This window comes from Phaethon aethereus (genome assembly GCF_964289735.1).
Source record: "Phaethon aethereus genome assembly, chromosome: 5".
Taxonomy (NCBI): domain Eukaryota; kingdom Metazoa; phylum Chordata; class Aves; order Phaethontiformes; family Phaethontidae; genus Phaethon; species Phaethon aethereus.
The window spans coordinates 9319325-9340626 of NC_138579.1; the positions used below are offsets into that span (position 1 = coordinate 9319325).

Consider the following 21302-nt stretch of genomic DNA (forward strand, 5'->3'; position numbering starts at 1 on the left):
CACGCGCTTTGAAAAGAAGCAAGCAGCAACCCTGAGGGCAGCAGGCAAAAGCGGGTCCCGGCCGCGGTGCCCATCCACTGCCTCGCCCCCTGCAAGATGCCTGCAAGAGGGTTTGGGTGGGCAAGACATAATTCCACATGCAAGTCAGGAGGGGAGGGAAGATGATTTGTTTCTAGCTGATTTCACAAGCCCTGATTAGCAGCTTATATACAAACACAAACAGTTCATGTTCACAGAGCAACCTCTTGTACCTAAATATTATAACAGATTTAACATCATTAATAAATATATAAAACAACATGTTAATCTCACAGACAAAACACATTTCAAAGGTCAGCATTGACTGAAATATCTAGGCAGTTTGGTCATTGTTTAAAGCACTGAAGAATTGTACACGATAATAACGTGAGTGTTAAGAACAGGCTCACAAAATACAAACTTAAGCTTGATTTAACATTTCTGAAGAGGCTCTGAACTGGCCCTAGAAGCTATTCTGAACGGCCTTCAAATGAAGGCCCTTGCAGCCATTGCATATTTAAGAACAGAAGAAACTCCTTTACGCTGTACATATCTCGGCACTTATCTAGACCAGCACACACAGGGAAGCGGATCTGTCCCAAACGACGCTGCTCCGCATTTCACCCAATCTCACGCTAAAAGAGGAGATCATCTAGTCAGTGCTTAAAAGCCTTGGTCTGGGAGACGGAGACCTAGGTGCTCACTGCTAGTCCTGACACAGGCTTCTGTCATCTCAAACCAGGCCCTTTATCTCTGTCTCACAGTTCACCTGCCTCTGAAAAGGAGAGGCAGTAATTTCCTGTCTCGCAGTACTGTTCTGAGGCTTAATTTCATAAGGTGCTTTTGAAGGGTCTCAGAAAAGGCACTGTAAAAGTGCAGCTATTATAACGTCAGAAACACGGACAGAGGTGTGTGTCCCACAAGCCTTTCCCGAGATACCGATGTGCAAATCTAAAAGAGATGAGGACTTGCACTTGGTCACACTTCAGCAGTCCCATCACAGCAGCTTTGTTTTCTCCCATAGCTTTGAACAAGCTTCATTTCCAGGTCTCGACAGAATTACTGGGCTGCCCCGTTTTGCAGACTGTCTCCGGTCTCCATTTGTTCCAATGGGCCAAATTCGGGATGTGTGACTGGGGACTTCCTTTGGCCTCGGAGAGTGTGCGCATTCAACATCTCCAGCAACAAGTCATACACCGGGACCACATTTTTACACTTCATGCTCAGGAGATGCTCCATTCCCTTGTTACTGTGAAGGAGAAGAGAAAATAAGTCAGCGATCTGGGTCCAACAGTGCAGAGAAGGAAAACACACTCATGGCTTCAAGAGAGTCCTTTTTCATTAGGACTTAAGAGGATTTAGCTGCTGTAGTCCCTGAGATCACTTATCACAATCAACAGTAACAACATCCCAATACTTTAAAGCTGTTTTACTAGTTAGAGAACCCAAATTTGTTTTACACCACATAAACGGACTTCAGAAAATAACACAGACATACCCACCCTACTGAAATCAAAGAGAAAGCCTCTCCAATGCTGTAAACATGGGAGGCCCTCCACACTGCAGCTTTATACAGAGAGGGAATCAATCTGTAGGTCTAGTGACTACCTGCCTCTCCTGCTCGATTGAGTAGGAAGTCCACACTACCCTGGCTAACTTCAAGCAGTTTGTTTCCTCTCTGCACGTACAGTGTCAGATCTTGCAGATGGCTACAGGCTGGAAAAGTAATTTTTTTTGTTATGCAGTAACAGGCAGGCACAGCATAAAACCTCTTGTTTTAGTAAGAAAATATAAAAATTTTACAAATATTCACAATGTTTCTTCATGCCATGCCAGACCAAAAGCTCCTGCGATGCTGTCATGCAGTGTCACACCACAGTGGGCAACCCAGGTGACAGCAGTGCATCAGAGCTGTGAGTCGGGTTCAGCTCTGGCTGGTGCTGTAGCTTCTGTAGGCCAGCTCTTAAACTCACGACCAGTTCACAAACTGGCTGTTAAAGGCTGCCTTTCAGCAGTCAGGTCCTGCTGCTGCCACCTGCTCTCCCAGGAAGCTTGTTGCAAAGCTGGCTGTCCCTCTTCCAGTGTCCCTACACAAAGTCAGATATGCTCATCTCTCCTTTGCATGCTCCAGCCTGGTCCCAGGACCATCTTCCCTGTACACACAGCCCAAAGCCAAGACATAAGACAGCTTTGTGAATAGATTGGCTCCGGGGTAATAATTTAAAATTACAAACAGCCTGAAAATTAAAGCATCTGTTTGTAGGGCCCTGTTGTACTGCAAGCAAAGATGAGCAGCTCAAGGAGGTCCAGGAACTGGCAAGGAGCAGAGGAGCTGCTTCCCATGGGGCATCACTGCAGCACAAGTCACTTGGCAAAAATGCTGTGATTCCAAATAAAAGGCAACAAATGTGGCCTGGAACAAGCATGGCACACAAAGTACGCTTTGCTCCACCAAAGCCCACACTGCAGCTCAGTTTTGAAAAAGACTTCTAATTTGGACAGAAGAGTTTTGCTGGCTGGGTGGGGGTTTTTTTATTGAAAGGTTGAATTTGTGTTATTATTATTAAACATTTTAGGCAGATATATTAAATTGCTCATTATGTAATTCAGTTAAGAGAGCATTTTAATATCAACGCAACATTTCTAAGTCCCAGCAAGCGCTTGAGTATATCGCCTGTTTAAGTAGTGTCAGCAAGGAAAGCCTTACAATGAACAGAGATGAAGAGCAGCACCAGGATTCCCTCAGGAGTGCTCTGGAGTTCAAGCCTTGCTTTGTTGCTGGAATAAACAAACACTGACGACACCTTACGCCTTCATACACCTGTAAAATTCACCTTGCATGTCTGACGTGAGAGAGGAGCATCAACAAATTGGCCAGACGAGTTGTCTGCTGCTGCGAGGGGATTCCGCTCTTTGCAATAACCCACACCAAAGCATCTGTGACTACATTAAGCAGGTGATGCAGTTTCCTGTTGCTTTCAGGTTCATCTGCTGACAAGGGAAACATGCCTAACGAGAGAAGAGACAGAAATACTCCCTGCTCATGAGGAAGAAACAAGAGCTATGACTGTGGATTTTTTTTCTGATGTAATATTTCAGCAGGATTAGAGAAAATACATTTCTTGAACCATTCCCCCATGACTGTACAAATGATGCTCTATGTGCCATGCCAAGCTTCGACTTGCATTCCTTTGCCAAAATTTAACGGCCATATCATTTGCAAACTGAGTAATTCTCCCAAATCCTCCCAAGACAACATGTTGAACACAGGCCCTTCAGTCCAAAGAATCACTCTGTACCTTGTAGTATAGTAACTATTATGGATTATAGCATTATGCTTGCTCTAATCCTGTCTTGCTGAAAAAAACCCTTTATACCCTAGGGAGGGAGAAGAACATGGTGAGAGAGACTGTTCATAGACCCAGCCTGCCATGCTTTCCCTTCAGCTCACTAAGGGTGCCATAATACAGCACTTGCCTACAGTGAGAAACCTTAAAAGTCAGCAAAAGCAAAAAAAGGGGATGGGGGTATGGAAAGGGAAGAGAAGAAATCACCACTAGGAGTGTCTGGAAAAACACAAGAACATTATTGATAGAGCAGAAGAGACCTGGGGATGGGGGGGAAATCCTCCCAAAGATGCTTATGGAAGAACAGAGTTCCAGAACACCTTGAAAATTAGGAGTAAAAGATAAACTTTTACAAGAAAGGAGAGCAGGGAGAGGTGAAAGGAGAGATTTTTTTGAGCTTTGAGGCTTTGAAGAAAATACGGTTGATGAACATTTTTGTTTGTTGGTTGGTTGTTGTGGAGTTTTTTAAGAAAAAAAAAACCAGCTTTTGTTTTCTGTTGAAATAATGGTATCCATCTATAAACAAGTGGGATAACAGCTGGACTATTCCCCTTCAGAACTGGGCTGAGAATCACACAGCAGCTCCTTGCTGAAAAGAGTAGATGTAAATAGTTACCTGTTATTTTCTTGTTGGGCTTTTTTGACAACATTAATTACAAAATGTTCTGGAGGATAAAATTATTTAACTGCAGACTACCCCAAAGTAGCAAACATGCACTCATATTTGTCTTGTGTCAAAGGCTGCAAAGCAAAGCTGCTACCCTGAAATTGAACTTGCAGAACTGTCGAGTACTTTCGATCATTTCTACCAATTAATTACCATTAAATAGGAACATTTAAGACCAATTAATCATCACTTAGTTAAGTAACTAGTTTTACCAGAATTAAGGACAGGTTTGTAGAGCTGTACAGCAAGTTTACACATGAACAGGATCCACAGAGATACGAGTAGAAGTTCTCATTGAAAAGGACATACCCGCAGCTTGGGCCATGAGCCCCACCTTGTGAGAAGCTTTCAGACTTTGGATCTTTCATGGAATTCTTACAACAGGTCATTGCCGCTAAATCCAGCAAGTGATACAGCTCAGAAGTTTCTTGAGCAAAAATCCTTACAATCTGACAGTTAGAAGTCCTTTTCTATTGTTCTCTTTCAACGCCTTTATCTCATTTGATATTTCTGCCATTTTTAGAGGCTGATTTCCCAGCCACCCTTGAAATAAAAAGTACAATTTGGTGAGCATCAGAGTCAACTGCATACTCACTGGAATTGAGGAGGATCATTGCCTTGACACACAGATACTCCTTGTGCTGCAGTTTCAGCTCTCGGAACCTCGAGGTCATGGCCAGGAGCATATCAAAGATCTCCAAAATTCCCTCCACGCATTTCCCCTCGTCCCTATGGAAACACATTCAAAATGTTACCAAAAAAGTAGAATTAAGGAGCTCTGACTCAGCCAGATGAAAGTCAAAACACAAAGGAGGCTGCAAAATGCCTATCCATCTCATCTTTGGGAGAATTCAAAAGGTTCTATCATGAAATCTAAATTGAAAATTACACTGGTATAAAGGTCAGCACCTCTAAGAAACTGATTTTCTCTTTAAAGCACATGCAAGGTTGACCGCAGGTAAGTATGACCATATTTCTGTAAGAGGCGCTAACCTCACAGTCAGTATAATTCTGGAAAATCGGTTTGAAACTCTGCAGTGCAGGGCACAGTACCACCTTGAATAATTTTCCAAATTTTTTTTCACAAGGAGTTAACACCACAACTGATTTGTACCTGATGGAGGCCTCAGGACTTGGTGAATAAGAAAGACCCCCTAAAATAAGTTTCTTGGACATTTTTAAAGAATAAAACAACTTCTACCTCCATCGCCCAGCACCTTTTTCTTTGAAGGTGTTCAAATGTAAATAGATTTTTTTTTCGTTTTGATGGTTTTGTGGTTTGGTTATTTTTAAGTTTGCAAGTGTTTACTGAATGTAAGTTTCTCCATTTTGTATATTAGAAATGGTCCCATTTTCTGATCTGAAAAAACCACACCCAAACAACCCTAAGCCATTCCAATGAGTTTAAAATTAAGCAGCAGCAAATTTCAAAACACTGAAGTTACTGTTCCTGGTTTTGGGTTAGTTTTTTTTTTAACCTGTACTGGAATAAAAAAGTAATTAAGCACTGCGACACAGTATTCAAAGGGATATTTCTATCTATCATCTGGATTATAAGATTTTTTTCTCTGTAATGTTTTTAAGATGAGATGGACTTAAGCACAGCAGTGCAGGAAAATTAAAGAACTTTACTCCTCTACTGGTTCCCAAGAGGAAGGTGCTGAGCCTTCAGGCTGCAAGGCAGGCACAAGCAGATAACACTAACCAGGTGCAGCAAGTAATGCCTGCAGAAAGGCAGCTGCCCGAATATTGCCCGGTTTCCAGTGTTCCTCATAGCAACAGAGAATTTTAAGTTTTGGAGAAGGACAGGCAGCTGCCAGTTTCAAAACAAAGACACAAGCATCAGAGAAGTGCTTGTCTACAAAGATCATGTAAGAAATGTATCTGAACTTCAGCTAAGATAAAACCAATCAAGTTACAGACCAGTTTCATATACGCATGTCTTCTTAAAAAAAAATAAAATTACAGCATGTCCAGGTGCTTGCTAGCTCCCACTCTGCTCCGTCGTGTGGAGATGAAGGAATGCATCAAATAAGCGCACGCTATTCAGCACATATTAGCTCATGAGGAACTAAATGTATCGTACATTTTCAGGAATTTCTTAGCATTGCATTGAACAATGCAGCATGTCCTTGCATTGAATTTTATATGAGCAAATAATAATGTATTTCTGTGGTGGGTTAACCTTGGCTGGATGCCAGGTGCCAGCAAGACACTGTATCACTCCCTCCTCAGCAGGACAGGGAGAGGAAAAAATAAGATGGAAAAAACCCCACCAAACTCATGGGTCAAGATAAAGACAGTTTAAAAAGCAAAAGCAAAGGCTGTGTGTGTAAGCAAAGGAAAACAAAGGATTTATTCTCTACTTCCCATCAGCAGGTGATGTCCAGCCACTTCCTGGGAGGTAGGGCTTCAGTACGCATAGCGGTTGCTCCAGAAGACAAATGTGGTAAACAATGCGCGCTCCCCACCTTCCTTCGCCTTTCTCAGCTTTTATTGCTGAGCAGATGTCATACGGTATGGAATATCCCTTTGGTCAGTTTGGGACAGGCGTCCTGGCTGTGTCCCCTCCCAAGATGTCGCCCACCCCCAGCCTGCTGGTGAGGGGGGAATGGTGGAGAGACAGCCTTGCGCTGTGCCAGCACTGCTCAGCAGGAGCCGAAGCACCACCATGTCACCACCACCTTCCCAGCTACCAATACAAAGCACAGCACTATGAGAGCTGCTATGGGGAAAATTATCTCCAGCTCAGCCAGACCCAATACAATTTTGTATCTTTTATAAATTAAATTTATTTCTCTTACTAACCCATTTTGCTTTCTGTATCTATGGTGATGATTATTATTCAGCTAAAGCCACAGAACTGGTACAGGTCTGAATTTCCCCAGGTTGAAAAGGTTAAGATGCATTTTAAACCTACCCAAGAGAGCAGATTGTTTCCCTGACTTTTTACCAATGTGAAACCCAGGTCAAATCCTTCTAAGGTCCTGTAGAAAAACGCCCTTACTAATCCATATTCTTACCTGCTGGTACATGATGTTATAGAGAAATCATTTTTAATCTTCCGAACACCCTGCTTTAGCTTGAAAAACACCTTAGTATTAAAAAAGCAAGCTAGGGTTGTTTTAATCCCTTTTGACTAGTGCTGCAATGTTCATTATTATAGTGTAGTTATTTAAGAAGCCTGAACTAGGGGAAGGAAGAAAAACAGGTAGTAAATCAACTTAAAATAATGAAAATATGGCCTGACACCATTGCTTTGGGGGGGGGGGGGGGGGGGGGGTGGAACGGCCTGACACCACGTCTGCTTTGGGGTGGGGGGGCAGAGAGGAAATCTATCAGCTGGAAGAAATTGAGAATGTAGTGCATTGTGTTGATATATCTACAGTTTCAGCATCTAGAGACCCAGACCAAAAGGAACAAAACCAGCAAAAGATGTGAAAAATACAGAGAAACTTCACACCGTCACATGCTACAGGAATTAAGGAACTGGCAAGTTCAACAATACTGTTTATGCTTAGCATTCCTTAAGCCCCTGTGAGGATGTGGAACCTCAGGACATTATTGTTACAAATACAAGTAAAGGATATTGTTAGATAAACTACTAAAAGCATCTCCCATATTTAATCCTCTTCCTCTTACCATTCACCCCGCCTCCAAACATGTTATTATGAAATGTTCTCAAGAAGTTTATTTCTCTTACCTGTCTAGTACAAGGTCTGGTGCAAAAATCAATTTCCCAGGATGGTCGATTGATCTCCACATCAAACCAACCATTAAAACTTCCATCCAGCAGCTCTCCAAGAGTCTTACTTGGTCATAGAGGCTGAGATCAATGAAGCCTAAAATGATGAAAATAGCATAAAACAAATCAATCTGTTTATTTCTTTGTTTTGTAAAGACTACTGAGTATATGAGAAACAGAAAGAATTATGGGTTGTGAAGAAAGCCAGAAAAGGGAACACTGACATCAGAAGGACCATGCTGCCATCTCGAATAGGAACATAAATATTTGTTATTATAATTTTCAAATCTTCCACCAAACATTTGAAATAAAGCAGAGTGATGTTCAAGTGCAATTACTCCGATAACAGCTGGTGAAACTCAAGTGACTGCAGAGGACCTGCCTTATGCTTGGGAACCTCTTTAGATGATGGTCCCACAGCCTCCTGAGAGGCACCAGGGAATCACTTGGGACACACACATTTGCCAGAGATTACTGCATTTCACTGCAGAGGACTCCTAAGAAAATAGTCTGTTCTTTCCCCAGCACACATATGGTTGTTGCTTGCAGGGTTTTTTTAATCTCATAACTCAGGCATGTTTCTGGGCTTGTTGGGTAACTGTGAAAGAACCCACATCTTGGTGCCTCTGTGTTATCAGCCCCTTTGTAAATGACATGTTGACCCATGCCCATCCTTTTCCTTTCCCCCCCAAAAAAGACAAGGGTAGTTGGTGAAGGTATTATTGTCTCTATCGCCTCCATTCACAGCATCCTAGAAGCAAGAACAGAATTAATGTGATTGTGCATAAGCCTGTTCCAGCATTTCCTTGTCTCCAGAAGTTATAGCAATGCATCAGATAGCACTGCAACTCAGCCAGAAGGGAGAGACGGTCGCTGCCCTCCCTTTCCCTTCCCCTGCAAAAAGGACTGGGGAAAAGAGACACATAGAAGCCAAATAAAGAGAAATAAAATTAACACACATACAAAAAAAAAAAAAAACCCAAACCACATAAAACAGAAGAAGCGTGAATTATCAAAATGCAAGTGGGAAAGCAGACTGCTCAGTCAAGGAATAAACACAGCTACGACGACAACTAGTTCAGTGGTCAAACCGTAGCTGTGTTGAAAACCAAGATCAGGCAACAATTTTCAAAGCAGAGCTGCTTTAGATAGGTCTCTTAGCAAAGGTGCTTCATTTTTAGACGAGTTGGTATCTACAACTCTGCATAGTGAAAAAATCATTACACGGCCTGGCCACGGGAGACAGGTTTCTCGTAATTCTTGCCAGTTGTCTGAGGTCTTAAAATACACACAGTATGTTTGCGCTGTCAAAGAATCTGCTGTCAGTAATTTATACAAATGCTCCATGTATTTTAATCTTATTAAACTACTAGGCTGGAAGACAGTTGGTGACAGCCCCAGGTTGACATAAACTGCGTAACGCACGCTCTCTCTTATCATTGCTGAAAGTGCTGCCTTTCAAAATCGATAGCCTTGCTCTTTATTTTATTAGAAGAGTAAACAGGAGCCTATGAGCGGTACCTTCCCTCCTGGCTTTCGCTGTCACAGAATTTACTACAGAACTCACAGCCAACAACAGATTATCTGCCAGACACACACTCATAATTTTAAAAGTGCTTTTAGAAAAATAATCACAGAAGTGTGAATAGTATAAACTAACAGGGTCAGTTTCATGGGAAACAACAACCCAAAGACATTTCAGAAGTTTATTTAAATAAACATTTACACAGGTGTGTGCTGATTTCTCTAGCATGAACAACCAGTTATTGGATTTACAAGCTATCTCAGTTGAGCGAGATGTCAGACCAAGTCCCAGCATTCAATCTACAGATACTTAAAGGTCCAGATTTATTCTGGATGTCATCTGCTAAACACACATTATCAGCACCAGCAGTATGATTTATGACTATTGAGCACAGCTGTTAGAAGGACTATACCTTTCCTTTTCCTACCTTACGCTTTAAAGGTGGAGGACAGCACATCACCACCACAGCTTCCACTGCAGTGTCAATAGTCCTACTTCTCTTCCTGTGGAATACATTAAACTGCTTGTTTTTCTATGGCTGTAGTACATGTCCTTTAAACTGTGTGGTCTATACCTGATCATTTAATTAGAAATTGCTAAGACAGGCAAGATGTGTAGTAACTAGCCAAAGACACACTAGGTTGCATAATGAATCCAAATGTCAATATTATGACAACATCCCATTGATCAGCAATACAGGTTCAGCTATGAAACGTGTTCAACTCTCTTTGACTAGGTCAACAAAGTAAAAAGCAACTATAGAAGTCATGTTCTGCCATCTGACAACTTAGAATTAAAATACTTGGAATTCAAAAGGAAAAAAATCGAGGTGTCTTCCTGTTTTACTGAGCAACAACAAAAACACAATCATTAAGCTGAAAGTACAGGCAAAAATACAGTCACAGAGTAAAACTCGTAATGAAAGAAGGCCATTAAATATGGAAAAAATTAAAATATAAACATTCATCTTTCCTATTTAGGCAAAAAGTTACTGTTAACATCAGCATCTATGTGGAAAAATAAAAAGATTTTATTTCACTTTCAGTGATTGGCAAAATAATGTCCAATAATAATTTAGAGGTGAAAATGGGCTTCTTACCCAGCTATACAAAAGCAAATATTCAGCTTTACAGAAAGTAAAATTACTGTTCACTGTGCCATTATTCAAGAACTCTGTATTTTTTTTCTAAGACCTTACCTCCAGGAAGCAGAGCATGGATCTAGATGATTAACTTCAGGCAAGAGTTTTTGGAAACTGAAATTCTATCCCCTAAGCTTTAGCCATCACAGTTATTTTAATGGAAAAAATAAATAAATCCACATTCAAGTAAATGCTCTAACTATCATGTAATATGGCAATATTACTTATAATTAAGTACATATTAAACATCACATCTATTTCTGGCATTGTTCTAAAATGGTGTTTGCTTCTGTTCTGTGTAACAGGAGTGATCAGAAAAAACAAACATACATGATAAAGTGTCAGTATTCCCAGGAACTGTTTTGAAGGGGTTTGACTGCTTCAGTGGATTTTCTTTGTACAGTTCTCTTATTGCCAAGAAAAGTTTTTATTTCTGATAGGTGTTGAAAAGAAACTAAAGGTGATCAATGTCAAAATTAGGGTTGGCTTGGGAACGGATCTTTTTAAAAATTTAAAAAAAAAAATCTCAACTGGCTGAGGTTTTGGGTTTGTGGTTGTTTTTTTAAAAAAAGCTAACATAGTTTTAAAAAATAGAAATTAAGAACAAACAGAAAATGGACAATGTTGGGGTTTTTTTCACATTCAAATATTGCTTAAAATGAGGTTGTTTTCTAAGAATTTCTGTGGTTTTCTTTCACAATTCACTTCCTACTGGATAAACATAACTATATGGAGTCCTCTGAAAAGGTACCTTTTAATCAAGTTTTTCTGATCAGACAAGAAATTACAGCGATAGACACCACTTAACCCCTGGTTATGGTTCTTTACTTTACAGTTATTTTCAAAGTTTCTTAAATCAGGAAAAATAAGGATTAAAGATTCGGGCTCTCAGTTTAAAACATTCCACATTAGCAGCAAAAACACTATCACTTTGCAAATGGTTAGCGTGGTTTAAGATACTCATGCTGTGCAAGCATCTCCTCCCCAGCCGCTTAGCAGCTGACCTGGAATTTGCACACCCTAAAACTATCACACGTGAACCCTCCAACACGGTGGCTGAGCTGTGGAGACGACTGCAATCTGCAACTAGGAGATGTGGTCCAGCAACTGGAGCTTGGTAGCACCTTCAGCCACTCCAACTAGATCTGAAATAGGATACGCTTCCCTTATCCTAAATTCTTAGTTTAAGGATTATACGAAATATTCTCCACCAAGCTTGTTTCCTGTACCATGTACACACTCAGTGTATCTCTAGGCATAAGGATTACTGTCACATCTTCCTAGGTGTGTATGCAAGCAGCAGCCAGTGCTGTTTATACTGCACAAGTGTGACAAGACGAGGGCACGCACCAGCATGCTCTGGTTGCCTTCAGCATAAAATCCGAGAGGAGCCGTGGTGCACTGGCTCCTCAGTCCTGATGGACATGGGGTTCGGACTACCAAATGCACTGGAGAATATATTAGGCATGCGAGGTCAGCACAGCCGTAGGGATCAATTCTAGCGGAGCACGATATCTGAAGTTGAGGATTAAGAACCATACTGCTCTACATCTATCAATTATTCAATGCTTCTTTCAGCTCACTATTATTAGTTGGTCACCTCAGCTCACGCTAAAGGGCCACAGTGTGTGGCTTAGTCAATGCCAGCCAGCAAATTTTTCTGCGCAACTTTGCCAACTATCTATCTTATCGTCTCTGTGCACTGGCTGCTTTTATTCTGGCTTTTATTCTTTATTCTGACTGTTTCAATCATGGGTGCTTCATGGAGAAGGAACTGCAAATGCTCACCGCTTCCAGTTTGTTAAGAAGTGAAATAGTACCTTACCACGATACTGGGGTCGCATTTGAGACATTCAAGGCAATAACACATGTAGTTGTACTTCAGTGCATGCTCTTTGTCTTACCAACCACCAAAAGCATCCTTATTGATTTTTGTTTTGAAGCAGAGCACACAATAATTCTGAGGTCAACACTATGCGCCACTTCGCAATTTGATGCTCTTATGTAGCAACTATGTCAACTGAAGCAATTGCAGACACTCAGTGCTTGGACACACTTCAGTTTTCATCAACTGTATTAGAAACCTTCTACCAAGATTCAAGCAAAGAATTTGGTCTTAAATTCTTTCTTATAGCAATCTAGTTAATACCCCTTTTAATGAACTTTCTAAATCCGATTAACCAGGTATTTATAGTTGATGAGGTAGAAATTACATGCAACACCAACTGTGCTTTTTAGCAAAATGAACAAGTATTTGATTAACAACAGATAGCAAATTATGGGCTAGGTCATTGTCTAAATCAAAATACATCCGGGTGAATTACTGAGAGCAATAAATTGTCCGTTACTTTACAGGATAAAATGCTTAAGATTTTCATACCACACATTTACTGTGCTGTGCTATTATTTCAGGGTAGAGAATGACACATTGATGGTAAAAGCATTAAATAAAATAAACAAAAACCAGATTGACATTCTTACCAGGAATTTTTTTGGCCCAACCAATCATGTGAACCAACTCTTTGTCTGCCAGTTTTGTCAGGGACATCATCATGGAGGCCTCCGTGAATGGTTTGCTGGGACGACTCACCAAGACATTGGGAGGCTCTGCTTCAAGTAGTGTTAAAACAAACTGCTCTGGACTGACTGTGCTGAGCAGGATCTCTTTTACGCGGGTTGCCGTCTCATTGTATTTCTTAGCTTTGCCAATGCAATGCACCTGCTCTTCTGAATTACGATGGCGACGCAGGATCCGATATCCACAACGTTCTCTTCTTGAGCCTGACAAGAGAGGCACATGATTGCATTGAAGTATTTTTCTCTCAGTGTTGCATTATGTAAAGCCAAATGTTTGGGGAGAAGGGGAAAAACCCTTTAATATTGGATGTTCTAATATTGATCATCAAGTTTCCGAATTTCTAGAGCATTCAGCATTGACTTAACTTTGTTTCCACTGATTTCAGCTGAGGCTTTTGTTTATTCTACTAAACAAAAAATAATGTTAAAAAATGTTGAGTTTTGAACTTCAGTTAACTCTCTTTAAAAGTTCATGGGAAAATTCCCATTGACATCAAAAAGACATAAATCAGGTCTTAAAATGCAAATAAAGATAGCTGTTTGTAAATTCTGTTTTAGATGTAAACTGGGGGAATAAAAGACTTCTGAGTCTGGGCCATGATACAGAGTGAATACCTCAGCCAGAAGCACAGCTGGGTCTCACTGCTAGCTGGGTGTTCAGCTTACCGAGATACAACCCATTTTATCCCTACGTCCCATTAAGCTAGCAGCAGTTTCCCCAAAGTGAATTCAGATAGCTACAACTATAAGGAGTAAGCCCCCTGTTCGGAGTTCTACATGCAGAATGCTATTGCCGTTGCAAAGAGCAGCCCTTCAAACTCCTGGAATTTATTGTTCATTCTGACAAGCCCAAACATTCTCTAATTCTGTCAGTGTTATTGGTGGGACCAAAACTGTTATTTGTTCTTGCATAGCTGCCATGGAAAGAGTGTAAAAGTGTCTGCAAGAAACATAGTATGGGGATTTGCCAAAACATTCAGCCATGGCTTCTAATTCCCTCACCCCTTCAGCATATTCTATAACAGGGACTATGTTTACTGACTTACAAATAATCCTTGGCAGTAATTAATGTGCAAGATTGTACCATATTAAAAATCAGGGTACTTAAAAATATTAAGTTACTGATGAGATCCTTAGACTGGAATCCTCCAGCACTTAACATTTCTAATACCACAGCTAAATTGTTCTCTAAATCTTTTAGAAGTTAATTTTTTGTGCTGGTCATCAGTACTTTTACTGACATATGATACTCAAAGGCTGAATTTTCATAGATATGAAAATGCCTGTGCTAACATAAATCTATATCAGACCAACATTTATTATTGCATAGATAGACATCATGGAGTCTTAAAGCATAAGTAGCCTCATTTGGTTTCAGTTCCACAACAAATTTTACAAAAGCATCCTTTCTGCTACTGCTACTATCTTGACATTACTACATTTATAAAGTCTTCTTGGTGTGTTGCCTAAAGACTTCTTGCCCTGGTCACAGACCCTGGTTCTTCTTCATTAGGGTATGTGATTAAAGGCTTCATGAAGTGCTGAAGACAAAGAAGCAAAGGAATGATGAAGATGGAAGAATTCCAAGAACCTAATCAGTGACAATGAGCACACTGACTAAGCTACTCTCAGGGCTATCAAAGGCGAATGATCAGCCTGTGGTCTGGGCATGACACCCAGCAGATAAGTCAACAGGAAAGGCTTTTCAGTTCACCTGGAGGGTCCAGGCATTCCAAGCCATCTGCTAGAAAGACCAGAGGATGTGGGTTTCAGTTACCAGTAAGGCCACAGGTTTGGACCAGCTGCCAGAGACCTGTTTGTGTGTGTGTGTGCGCACACAAGAGAGTTTGTGCACAAAGTACCTGGAAGAACAGAGGATCCAAGGGCCAGCTACTGGATAACATTGACTTTCTAAAGCCAGTTACTGGAGGGATCCATAGCACATGTGTATCTCTGATCATTTGTGTGGGAGAAGATCTGAGTACCAGCAACTGGGGTGAGGCTGCAGACCCAGAGGCCATCAGCTGGGGAAATACAGGGATCCACAGGCCAACTTTGACAGACTGAGTGTCTAAACCCAGCTACTGGAAGGATCCATTTTGTATAAATACATATATTTTCCACTGCTTGTGTTTGCATGAGTGCTGTATTTTCTGTCTGTGCTGATTTGTGTGGCTGACTGTGGATACAGGTGTGTATATGCACCTAATAACAATACAAGCTCAGACCTGCTAGTGGATCTAGAGACACAGCAATGTGGCAGTTCCCCTTCTGGCAAGATACTGGATTCAGCAATTCCTACCATCCTTCATCCATATCCATCAGTTATATAGACCATGAGTTGTCTAAACTCCAACCAGGCAATGCAATTCTGGCCCTGGGTTTCAGTTAGCAAAGAGGTCCAAACATAAGCCAAATGAAAAATTAAGGGAGTAGGGGCACAAAAAATCAATTTCAGATGCTGTTGACAAAGCCTTGTCTTGCTAAATAAGATGTTGGGTGAATGCAGACTCTTAGTACTAGAGGTTCCTCAGATGAGGTGGCTTTTCAGGTCATAGTCCTGTCTTGTCTTCAGCAGCTATCAAGCACCATTTGAGTCAACCCATGAGAAGGGTGAGATGCAAAGGCCAATCAGGTACAACCTGAAGGCACTGAAAAAAAATGGATAAGGACTAATAAAGTCTGTCAGGACTTTAAGGATGTGGAACTTTCAACTCAACATTGTTATGATCCTCACTTGCTCCCTGTTCAGTAAACCATCTCAGATGTAAAAGAGTACAGGATGATCATTAAATTAGTTCTCAATATTGGAAAACACCCTTTATCTGGAAATCTGAGAGACTGAAGAATACAAATAGGCAAAGCTGGTTCAATGAACGGTCCTCAGGCATGGAGGAATCAGTGAAACAAGGCATTTGGATCTGGAAGCATTATCATCTGGAAGTCCAGCTTAAAGTCTGCACCAATTTGGGCAAGGATTGTTTTGCATCATTAAGAAGAATATGGGTAGGATGAAATGGGTTGAGTACTGACAGGACATTTGCATAAATAATGGATTGAAGGAAAACAATCCATGATTTACAGGATCAAATGCTTAGGTGAATGACATCTCACTAGAAGTTGCCAGAGCAGATGAACAACAGCTAGGGAAAGATAACATACCATCAGAGACAATGGGAGCTGGAGACATTATCTTATGGTAGAATCATGAAATCAGACTTGATGATACCCTAAGAAAGGTTATCTGCAGAACTATACAAGTCACAGAGCAATTTCTTTAGCCGTCTGTCTGGGCAAATCCTTTTCTTCCTGAGAGAGTCAAAGAACAGTGAGGCACAGACTAATTTCTACAAAGACACTTAGAAGATGTAGTGAACTCTGTGCTAAGCCTCATTTTGGACTAATGCACAAAGGTCAAGAGGAAAATCTTAAAGTGCTCTGTCAGCTTCAGAAAAACCTTAGAATGGCACAGTGGGCTGCAGACTGTTCTGAAGTCATGTCATGCACAGAAAGTATGTAAATATTTTTCATCAGAGAAGACAAAGAGGAAAAGGTTGACAGTGAGCTAAGCAACTGGAAAAAAAGTACAACTGGCGACAGATGAAGAAATGTCTAGGTATCAGGGCGGTCTACCTACAGAGAGCTCCATGACTGATTTCCATGTGAACGTGCATGGTAGAGACCGTAACCACCAGAAGAGAACTGAACTAAAGCAAGAAGCAACACCTCACACTATTTCCACTATTCAGAAAGCTGAACTACATTGAACATAGGCATCTTGAAAGACAGAACAAGAAAAATAGCAGAGGGACTAAAAGCCATAGGGAGATGCAAGACAGAGGAAAAATCTTCTTGGGCTATCAAAAAATACCAACTGCTCCATGACATGCATAGTTTTTATTCTCCAGTACCTGGTGGAGCTGTGAAGCCCCCAAAAAGAAGACAAATAGCAGTCTTTCAATTAAACACATGGAACAGTTGTTCAGTTAGGGACCATATCTAAAATGATAAAGTCAGAAAAACTACTGGTTTAAGAAGGAGCTGGGGAGAGGAGGAGATGCCTCATGACACAACGAGGAAGAAATTCCAGCACTTTGGATGCACCTGCCAGAAGCAACATGTGGTCAAGCAAGCACTTGCAACTAACTCAACCCTAGTTCAGTTCCTGGCACCGAAGGGAACCAAATGCACTCTTGTGGGGCACCACATCCTCTGATCAGCTGTCCTCAGCTCTGTCACCCAGACTTCTCTTTGGCATGGAAGATATCAGGCTTTTGGTGCCAAGACCTGAGTTATCCTTTCCAATTCACTGTTGTAAAGATTTTTAAACAACACTTTGTAGCCTATCCAAAATATAAACTCATAGGGAAGTGACCAGGTACTTTAATGAAGATCAAAGAAATCTGTAAAATCTAAAAAAAAATTTAAAATAGTTGTCCAGCATCCTGTTCTAGCTAATGCAGTCTTGTACAATTTTCATCTGCGCAGCTGCACTCCATGCACCATCTTAAAATAATTCAGTCAGGTTGTGATACTTATTGACAGTATTAAAGGTGTCAGTACTTACGGAGCGTTCTTACTGGGAAATAGCAAGCCCCTTTAAGTTACTTTAGGTTATCTACCTAAATCAAGTTTCATATATAACTAGTACTTATTAAAAAAAATGCTCCATTTGAAACATAAAAACAGTTTCTAGGAGTCTTATGACATTTCTGCATAAAAAACCATGTTACTAAAAAAAATATATAGTTGGTGATGAAAAAAAGGGAAAAAAACCCAAAACCAAACCAACCAGATTCTGAATTATTGTTTGTATTTTTTAATCACCATATATTGCCAAGGCAGACCAAGGCTGATTCACTGAGCAACATGCATAAAACACAGCTTGTCAGTAGTTAAGAGAGATGCCATTTATTTCCACATTAAAATTTATTCTGATTGTATTAAAAAAGTGTATTGTAAGATTACAGAACTAAGAAAACAACATTTAAACTTGCTAGTCAATCGGCACATGAGAAAGTAGCAGTCTTTCAAATTAAAACAACATTTCAACAACATAAAGGAACTTCTGTACTTTTTATTCAAATGCAAAGTTTAGGCAGCACTGAGGAATTTTACCTGTAAATCTATTAGCATCCAACAGGCATGTATAACTGCTCATAAAACTATATCTTATGAATAATTATAGACCAGCTTAATGTTTGGCTTAACTAGACAGAGATGTGGATCAATCTCTGTAAAGGGACAGCAATAAAATACTTACACCTTCCCAGATTAGGGACTATTTCCGACTTTACCACAAACTCCCTAGCAATACTTAATAGCTAATATTCATTCATATGAAGGTAATTCAGACAATTGGACAAGGGCACAAGATGATCAAATCCCTCATTCTTCCTACAGCACTCTCCTTATTTAGAGGTATTCTTTGCACAAGAAAATAGCTGTATTCAGCTGAGAATGCTGGTCCAAGGGCAAGACCTTGAGCTACAGCACCATAGACCACATGGGTAAATGATCACAAGAATATAAGAAACGAGACACATTGAAAAAAAAAGTCATTAAAACGAGCCTGTTGCTCACTCACCCATGAACAAGCCACAGCAGGTATTACTGGCAGTGAAGCACACTATTTTTAAAGCAACTCCTGCTTTACAAATTCTTTGAAAATTGCAGATGCCTCTGCCATCTGATATGGTGGGCACTTATATGGCATGTTGCTCTTGATACTGATTTTGGTCCCTGGCAACTCTTATGTAAATAACCAGTACAGCAGCAACTGCAGATTCTACCACTGAATATATTATAATCAGTTTTTCTAAGTGTTTGAGCTTAAAACTCACTCAAGTATACATTAGTAAATCATTATCACTCCAGTCACCTTTGAAAGCAAATGCAAATGTTCTGGTGAGTATGCCTGTATTCACAGAGCCGACCTGCTGACAAAGAAACTGCTATCTGCAATACGTACATGAGAACATAAGCTAAAATTACAGAAATTTCTAACAGCTAAAATACAATTGATACATGTGATGTCCAGAGAATGCCATGAAACATTTCTTCCCCTCTTACCTTCTCTGTGAAAAGCAGTTTACAATATTTCAAAGTGCTATCTAGAAACTGCATGCAGCAGCCAAGCACAGGAGAAGAAGAGAGCCAAACCCTGAACCATACCAGCCCACAGAGAAGGCTGTTTTTCTTTCTGAAAACTTGTGGAATGATGTTGAAATTCAAGGGCAGCATCTATCTGCTGCATCGTAGTATGGCCCCTCAGCCTTGTCACTTGAGGTGGGGAGGGGACAGAAAAGATCTCTATCTTTGGAACATTTTCAACACATTGAGAACTGGCACATGGGGGAAAGATATAGAAGCAGGGTGGGAGCGGGGGAATAAAAGTTAAGTCTGTCTAACAGGGAAACCAAAAACTCCTTATGGAAGAAGTTCTATTTGGGCCTCAGGAAGCAAAAAAGAAAAGTATGAGCGTATCTGCTCCCAGAGTGGCTATAGCTAAGTGATGAAGCATCTGCCCTCTTCTTTACTGCCTTTGGCAAAGAGCCCAGTCCATTTCAGGCTCCCCAGGTAAACACCAGAAAGCTCCAAGAGTAGATCAATTTTATCCTGATATGTTTTGTTCAAGTTTGCTGGGTAGAGTTTACTGTAGTATTTATGTTTTCCTTGTTCCTGGTGGCAGTGCTTTGCAATTATTTTTCTACCATTGCTAGTAGTCCTAGTACCAAAATTTAACAGTAGCTTTCTTGATTGGAACAGTAGGCAACACAGACTTCCTACAGAGAAATTTGCAGATGCAGTGTCTAAGACCCTTATTGTGCTTTTGGCAATGATGGTATGTTTTCTAAGAGAATCCATTATCACCTTAATACAAAGCACCCACAAGCTAGCCTCCACTGAAATACCCGTGGCTTGTTCGGTTGACTTCTCAACGTTTATGAATACAATGACATCCAAGAGAATTTCAGACCAGGAAACTCCAAAGCAACACTTTCCTACTGCCTTTTACTGTTTTAAAAATGGCGTGTACTGCTCAATCACATTTACACACAGAAACATATCCTATATATATACACACACATACATATATATGTGTATTTATTCTCAAGGTGTCTATGGATAATATGCAAAATGAGGATTTAAAGATTTGATGCAAACTGTGCAGAGTTTTTATGAATAGTCTTCACAAACTACAAAGTGGTAATTGAGGTTCTTTTATCACTTCTGCTGGACAACAAGTCTCCACTGAGTAAAAATGCACTTATAAGCCATTCTATCCTGTTCAGGGTTTTAGCAGATGTGAATCAATGCATTCACTACGTGACCTGGGAAAGGAGTAGAGAAGGGGAAAAGCCTTCATTAAAAAGAAAACATATTCTTTTATGGCTTTCTACAATAAAAAACTGGTATTAAAGCATGGCTCTAAGAAGAAAAAATTTGAAAGATAATCACTCTGGTCTGCAGGAAATGGCATTTATATTTCATGCAAAAAATAGTGTCTTAAAATCTGTCTGGTTTAAATGTCTGTCACCATGTGTCCATTCATCAGCTTTACTCACAGGTGCCACTTAACTCATCAGGCAACTCTGACAACTCTGAATAAGTTTTATATTCCTTTTTCTGAAATTAAATTGCTACAACTCGCAAATTAAATTCTCAAGAGTCTCAAATTTTTTAAAAATACAATTCCTGTTATTTTCCTGTTACAGTTTTAAAGCATTGTTTTTGGTCTGGCACAGTCATTGATGTCCTATAAACATTCATTATTGTATGAAAGTATGGTTGTGTATATGTTACAAGATTAAAAGGAACACAGGCTAAGACATAAGTACATATCATTTTTTATTACTCGTAATACCGTAGTGCCTATGAGGTCTAATCACAAACCAGGACTTCTTGGACAATTAGAATAAAAAGATTAATTTAAGGAAAGCATTGTGGAGGACTACCTTATAATATCATAGTGGAGTCAATCTTTACAAAAACTCTCCAACTCCAGAACTGAGGCTTGACAGAAACGCCTGTCGGAAAAACTGTGTAAAATTCTCGTCATAAAGATGAACAAAAGATGGTGACACCATTCAGAAAATAAGGTTTCAAAAGGAGACTCATTTGCAAGTGTAAGGCTTTCCTTTCTGGAGGCCAGACAGCAAAGGTAGCTAAGACCATATTAATGAAAACCACCAGTAAAGTTGAGATGCATCATCAGTACAGAAGAAGATAGGACCATAGGACCTTCTAATAGAAAGAACTAGCTGACTTGAGCAACAGAA

The 21302-nt window shown here is 40.2% G+C and overlaps 1 protein-coding gene across 1 annotated transcript in view; it reads right to left on the reverse strand.

Annotated features, from left to right (window-relative positions):
• Positions 1-1077: 1077 nt before the first annotated feature.
• The window catches only part of ESR2 (estrogen receptor 2), a gene marked incomplete at its 3' end in the record, with an annotated part of 32568 nt that continues 12343 nt past the window's right edge, over positions 1078-21302 (reverse strand). The window contains exons 4-8 of the mRNA XM_082000021.1: positions 12925-13224; positions 7736-7874; positions 4628-4761; positions 2853-3027; positions 1078-1267 (exon numbers count right to left, since the gene is read on the reverse strand). Of these exons, the coding sequence (XP_081856147.1) occupies positions 1078-1267; positions 2853-3027; positions 4628-4761; positions 7736-7874; positions 12925-13224 (938 nt within the window). The remainder of the gene's footprint in view (positions 1268-2852; positions 3028-4627; positions 4762-7735; positions 7875-12924; positions 13225-21302) is intronic.